Below are 7,244 nucleotides of genomic sequence, written 5' to 3' on the forward strand. Positions count from 1 at the left end.
TCTTACAATCCTTAACATCTTATAAATTATAATATTTCATTCATTGCACCTATATTTGATCTATGGATGATAGATATAAAATATTAAAATTTTAAATGTTATATATATATATATATAATCTATTTTAATAAATTTAAATATATATATTTTAATTTATATTAAGATTAATGATATATATAAACCTCTAAATTGTAATAATTATTAATAATCATCACAAATTTAAAATTTGTGAAGTCTCTCTTGATATATTTAATAATAGAATATTTTTATAATTTCATTTTTTTTTCATTTACATATATATTGTCCTATTAACTCACATTTATAATTTCATTGCACCTAATTAAAAAAGGTGATTTTTGTATTACATTAATTTTCTCTGTTGAGGAGGTGAAGTTTTGCATTTATGCCCCTTAATAAATTCTGTTTGTGTCTTGATGACCCCTCCTGATGCTTATTAATACATTACAAATGAAAATAAAATTTGCATTTTCGAGAAAATTCCGAAGATATTTGTAAAATTGAAGACTCTTACATTTAACTAAATGAAGGAATCTAACAAATTTATAACTCTTAAAGTTGTTTTCTAGCTAGCTGTAAAATATCAAAAGAGCTCTCAGCAGGTTTTATTTTTTAGGGTATATATAACAAAGATAAGTTTCTAAGCACAGGTCTTAAGCTAACTTAAGTGTTTGGTTAGCTAAAGAATAAGCTTACATAAGCTCAAATTTATTTTAAAAGGTGAAAAACTTACATTAACTATAGTAATGAGGGCATTTCCAATCGGAAAATCCATTTTACACTCTAAAATGCAGAAAACGTCAAAATAGCATAATTCATCTCCAATCGAATTTCATTTCTCTAATCTTTTGCGCGCTTCCTACGATGGTAACCATCTCTCTCCTCTTTCTCATGCTTTTCTCCTCTTTCCCGCTCTTCTACGACAAATTCTCAAGCATAGGGTTTTATGGTGTATGTAAACAGTTCGACGACGTCAATATTGGCGTCACACTGTTCAAGTACCGAATTTTAGCGTGAGATTTGGAGTTCGAATGCAGTGAATGCATGGAGGACGGCATATGGTGGTATACAGTTCGGTTATAGATGATCTTAATTAATTATAAATTAATTAGCTGATAATAAGTATTATTAGAATAGTTGTTAATTAATTATTAGATTAACTAATCACTTAAGAGTCATTTTTAAAGTAATTAAGCTCAGGTTTAGAAAATTGACACAGTAATTGTTTGGGCTTGGTTCCCAACTAAACAGGCTCTCAGAGGAAAAGGAATAATAGATATAAATATGGTTTAGAACGTTGGAAGCTACTGAAAGCCACCTGCGCTCAAATAAACAAAAGAAGATAGAAGACAATATAGGCAATAGGGCTTCTTCCCTAACAAAACCTGCATGAAATAAGAGCAGTAATGAATTTGTTTCTGAGCAACAAATAGACCAGACATGATAATTAAATAGTATAACTAAAGTCAATGAAATGCTAGCTTTGGAATGATAGGAAAAAGGGAAATACTATTTATCTAACCTCAGAAACACTGTAGAGCCGTTATGTCCACAAAGCATGAGAGAGAGAGAGAGAGAAAGATTTGGACCTTTTGGTCAAGGAAAAGAGCTTATCGATATAAATTGCAATAAATAATTGTTGGAATCTTTGCAGTCTGCAAGCTGCATTAATCGACGGGAAGCAGAGCATAAATTGACGATGAAAGTGGTAAGAGAGGGAGGGGGACCTATCGTTTATCCAGAAGTATGTGTAACATTCCTCATCTATTCTTTCTTCTACGTGCGTTTGGTTTGTATGTTTTATTAGGAAAAAAAATGGATAATAACATTCTAAAATGTTGAAATTTGATTAAATGTAAGATTTTTTTAGTGAGTGCTGTACTTTTATAGAATAACAAGATGTTTTGTGTTATTTTATGTGATAACAATTTAGGCAAATATAGGTAGTTTTGTAGAAGAAATTTGTCAACTAAGAAAATTGATAGAATTGCCTCATAAGTTGAATGTAATTGTCTTTGATGCTAAATTCAGGCTGAAATTTAGTTATTAAATATGTTGAGCTATGTTCTCTTCCGAACTTGTTATATGTTAGAATATCACATTGAGAGAGGGAGAGAAAATTTATCATCTAAGCTTCAAATGATGAGCCCATGCACAATTTAAACAGTAGAAATACAATGGATATGAGATGTCAAAATTTGTTTAAATGAAATCAAGATGAAAAAAAAAAACACACACACACATACACACACAAAGCCTATGCCCATTTGAAATGATTTTCATAATTTTTAGTGTTATATTAATTAGAAAGAGCTACGATCATATCTTGAAATTATAGGAGGGCTCGACACAACATAAAAAGACTTCAACTAAGATAAATGTTCTTGCCTTGAAATTTAATGGGAAATTGGAAGCTAGCAATCAAGGTAACCCCTATCCTAGAAAATAGAAGAATTGGGCAACCTAGTCCTAACAATCAACTAGAGTCAATGGATGATTAGAGGCAATCGGCAGAATCATTCTCTTGGAAGGAGGTCTAATTTAAGGGCCTAAAGTCACTACACAATTAGAGGTGATCAATCTATCTCCTATAGGAAGGAGAATTGAGAGACCTATACTTGGCAGGTGATCATCAAAGAAGATTTAAGTGGTGCTCCTAAAAGGAAGGAGAATCGGATGACATGTAATTGTTAGATGATTACAAACGGTCGAAATAATCTTATTCTTATAAGAAGAGAGAACCGAGAAACTTAATATCAATAAATGACCCGATTCAAGTAATCTCTATATTATATTGGGGGAGAATCAATTAACGATATGAAGTTAGTGAATTAATGTTGTTTGTGTACCATTAATTAGTGTTGAACATATAATGGGATAGGTTTGATTAATTTAGATTACAATTCAAGAATTAATAAATAAATTTGAACAAGATTTTAAACTTAGGATAGAAAAATAAATGAACTATCATCTAAGAAAAAAAATGGCAAATGTACACAAAATTGAATGAAACTATCCCATAAAACTGATTAAGCTCTTATTGTTTAAAAAAACAGTAATTTTATCAAATTTGATTAAATTTTAGTCCAATTTCATAAGCATGATTAGCTAAAATCTAAATGAATTAAAGTGCCAACTGTCAGCAAATTGAATATATAGCATCTACAATTAATACGTTACCTAATTAATTATATTAATAAGGTCAGGAGTACTGCAGGCAAGCAATAAAAGTTTGTGATCCATGGAAAATTCATGAAAGCAGGTAGTTTTTTGATGAATGTAGTTCAAAGTTGTGGCAAATCCTTTCTAGCTCAATCTCCCCTCATTATGGAGAAAATGTTTTTTTTTTCACAAAAATATGTGTTAAAAAATAGCTTAGCTTTATAGGTGATGATTGAAAAGTATTTTATTTTAAAAAATTGCAGTAGTTATTAGCTAGTTTAGTTGATAAAGACTCTATAAGTTATTATGAAACATATATGATGAAATTTTACGTGCATTATATTTATGTTTCAGCATTTAATTTTTTTTCTTACAATAAAGATTGCAAAATCATGAAATTTGTGGCTCGAATACTTAAGATTTATTTGAGATGACTACAATATTTTATAAAATTAGTGGTAAAGTTTCTATGGTGGCAATAACTTAGTTACTACCAAAAAAAAAAATTTTTTCTCATTGCAAAAATTTATAAAAGTAATGATAAAGAAATATTCAATCGAAATTGTGATTGTTGTTTGAAAAGAAGAGTAGCCAGAAAGCTACCCCAAACAGATCCTTAGGTTTTGTTAAGAATAGCTTTTTGATTGCTTTCGTAATAAGAAAAATAGATATAAAGAAACAATGTGTGTTTGAAAAACAGCTTTTCATTTCTTTTTCAAATTTTTGACTTTGAAAGGCTATTTTTGAAAAAAAAAAAAAACAATTTTGAGACTTTGCTTAAATAAGAAGTTTTAAAAAGAAAAAATACAAAAACTTTGGATATGTTCAAGATGATTGTAGATTTTTATAAAAGTAGTTGTAAAGTTCTTCTGTGAAAAATAATTTTTTTAAAAGTTGATATAAAATATAGCTTCCTATCATAAAAATTTTTTGGAAGTAGGAAAAAAAATAGTAGCCAAACAGAAAAATTATAATTATGATCTTAAAAGCAAAGCAATGAGAAAATTATTCAAAAAATACCCTTAAGCCGACCAAAACAAATTCTTAATCTCTCTCATAACTATTGAGCAACAGATTTTGCACGGCACTCAATTTCTCATAAATAATAAAAGAGATGCACCTAATAATAATTGGGTGTTTATAAGTAAATCATGGCCATCATCATCATCATCTTATAGTTGCAGCTTTCCACCAAAAGGTCGCAGAGACAAACGTGTAGCTAGCCAGCTGCGTGTCATTCTCTCTTATTATTTCACACTAGTAATTAACTAGCCCAATCAAATTGCAACCACAAATGTAAGACTTTGGCATATCTTATCAAATTATATGGATCTCTGTCTCTCCTTCTTGTTCCTTCAAAGTTAATTTGAGAAGGAAAAAAAGCCTGTAAACAGGGAAAGAAGACCAAGCCAGCATTCAGGCATTGAAACCTTCATTTATTATCACTCAGACCAACATCAGCATGACAGTACTTCCTCCCTCTTTCCTCATTCCCTCCCATCTCTCTCCCCCTCCACTTTGCTCTTTCCCTTTTGTCTCTTCTATCATCTCTCTCTCTCTCTCTCTCTCTCTCTCTCTCTCTCTCTCTCTCATTACACTGTTCGACACCATCCTTTCAGCAGTAGAAGCTTGTACAAAAATGGCAATGATTCTCACACCGTTAATATATTGTCAACATGTATTTTTATGAGTCGTTTGTATGAGGAAATGTTGAGCTAACAATTCTCTTCTACACAACTCTCCTTGGCCTATTGGTTGAGAGCTTAGGCTTCCAACTAAGAGGTCCAAGGCTCGAGTCTATGTGTATGAGTTGTGTGTATGAGTTTGCCTTAAATGGCCTCAATGTCCCCAAAAAACAATTTTCTTCTTTTTATACATAAATTATATAAAAAATATATTGATTTGAATGATAAATAAGTACTTTATTTTGGACCAACATACATAGTTTAATGAAAGTTAGTACATAAGTTAAGAAAATCATAATTTTTGGAGCTATGAATTGGATAGTATTATAACATGATAAGAACTTATAAAAGTTCTAATGCTTCATATTTTATTTTAAAATTTTATTTTTATGAATTTAAATACTGATTAATTAATGATAGAGATGATGAATGTGAATCTCATTAATTATAGGAATTTTAAAATATAAAGAAATTCCTTACAAATATTATCTAATTAATCTTTGTATAAATATTTCTATCTCTTTTGAGAATATTTCCCACACCAAAGAGTTAAACCATTTGAGCAAATGTGTGAGCTTCATTAAGAAGTATTTCTTTTATATGAAAATACTATAAAAAACTCGTCGAATCTATGTCAAGTAAAAGGAGAGCCTTTCTATATATTTCCTTATATAACTATAAACTCAAAAGACAAACTTAGAAGACTGAGAAAGAAGACCAATACCATAAGAGAAGAAAGAGTGCTTAGAGAGGCAAAAATGCCACAGGTTCCATCAACAAGATGGTGTCCAACACCAGAGCAACTAATGATACTTGAAGAAATGTACAGAACTGGAGTAAGGACTCCAAATGCTTCTCAGATTCAGCAAATCACTTCACATCTCTCTTACTATGGCAAAATAGAAGGCAAGAATGTCTTCTACTGGTTTCAGAACCACAAAGCTAGAGAGAGACAGAAACTTAGGAGAAGGCTTACCAAGCAGCAGCAGCAACAGTCTATGCCGCCATTTTCTCAAAATTCTTTCCACTTTCATAACTTGGAGGATGGTCATTCTCTTCCTCTTCCTGATGATTCTTCTCAGTTGTTCTATGGACACCAGATGCATCCTCAGTTTCTTCAACATGTATAGTACTACTCTCTTGTTACTTCTTTATTCCTTGTTTAGGGTTTAGGAGAACATATATCAATGCGGGCTTATATATATGAGGTATTCGTGACTGATCTAACTTAGGGTTTTGCTTGAAATTATGTGTTTTTGAGGATAACTTTGATTTGTAACTAGGGTTTTGTGTTATAAAATTAGGAGAAAGCATTTTGCTCATATATAGGTGGACTACCAAGTTGGATATTCTTGCCCTACTTAGGGCAAACTAACACATCAAGTGCTATTAAGGACATCTAGTACCACCTGTGATTTTGTAATACCGTGTTATACGCCTATGAACTTCATAGGCGTATAACACGTATTACAAAATCACAGGTGATACTAGATGTCCTTAATAGCAGCTGATGTGTTGGTTTTCTCTAATACCTATATACTATGCATGAAACTAAGTAATAAACCCTAGCTATGAGCAACATGCTTTCTATGTAGTCAATGAATAAAAACGATGTCATCTTTCTCTTAGAACTTGTATTCTACTTTCAAGCAATCAAATAAAGAAGACTTTAAGCTCCATTTTGAGTGAAATCTACATATATTTCCTCGTCTTAACTGTAACACCATTGAAGAGCAACAAATACTATACTTCCAGTGTCATATATTATTATGGTGATCAGTTCTATAGAAGTACGCCATATAACAGATGAACTGCGAAGAAGATGTTGTTTTTGAAGAAGAAAATAAGTGATTTCTTGCAGGAAGGAGGATTTCAGGAGCCAGCATCGCATGGACTGGATTTGCTGAGGAGGCTTGAGGCCGGCGGCCACCAAGAGGAGGCTACTTCCTCATCAAATGGCAGCACGTGGCCGTGTGGTTGCGAGTGGATGACATTGATGGATCCAAGCTTTGGGGAACGGCCGCTGCCATGCTGCAAACCTCCAAAGACCTTGGAGCTCTTCCCAACAACTAGCACTGGGGGGCTCAAAGATGAGTGTAGCATCTCTAAGTCCTCCTCATGCTCGGCTTCAACCAACTGATAGAATGATGGAATTGAGAGAGAGATTATTAGATATCGATTATTATTGTGCAGAAGGTGCAGCAACCAGACAATCAGGAGCTAAGTACTCCTGATTGAATGGATGCATGGGCATCTTCTGCAGCTTCTTCATCCTCGTCTAATAATTTCTCTTCTACTATGCTATTAATTTGTATCCTAGATTTCTCTTATGTTCTAATTGGACAAAACTTAGCTATCGATATTCTACGTGGGATTTAG

The 7,244-nt window shown here is 32.0% G+C and overlaps 1 protein-coding gene across 1 annotated transcript; it reads left to right on the forward strand.

Moving 5' to 3' along the window:
• The first annotated feature begins 5,623 nt into the window (after positions 1–5,623).
• Positions 5,624–7,005, forward strand: LOC110111262 (WUSCHEL-related homeobox 3-like). The gene is made up of 2 exons (XM_020843046.1): positions 5,624–5,989; positions 6,727–7,005. The coding sequence occupies exons 1-2, from the start codon at positions 5,624–5,626 to the stop codon at positions 7,003–7,005; spliced, it is 645 nt and encodes a 214-aa protein (XP_020698705.1).
• The last annotated feature ends 239 nt before the right edge of the window (positions 7,006–7,244 follow it).

The sequence above is a fragment of the Dendrobium catenatum genome, unplaced genomic scaffold (assembly GCF_001605985.2).
Source record: "Dendrobium catenatum unplaced genomic scaffold, ASM160598v2 fragScaff_scaffold_621, whole genome shotgun sequence".
Classification (NCBI taxonomy): domain Eukaryota; kingdom Viridiplantae; phylum Streptophyta; class Magnoliopsida; order Asparagales; family Orchidaceae; genus Dendrobium; species Dendrobium catenatum.

Coding starts and splice junctions, on each gene's coding strand:
- LOC110111262 (XM_020843046.1), top strand. CDS start 5,624: ATGCCACAGGTTCCATCAACAAGATGGTGTCCAACACCAGAGCAACTA. Junction 5,990..6,726: donor ATCCTCAGTTTCTTCAACAT/GTATAGTACTAC, acceptor GATTTCTTGCAG/GAAGGAGGATTTCAGGAGCC.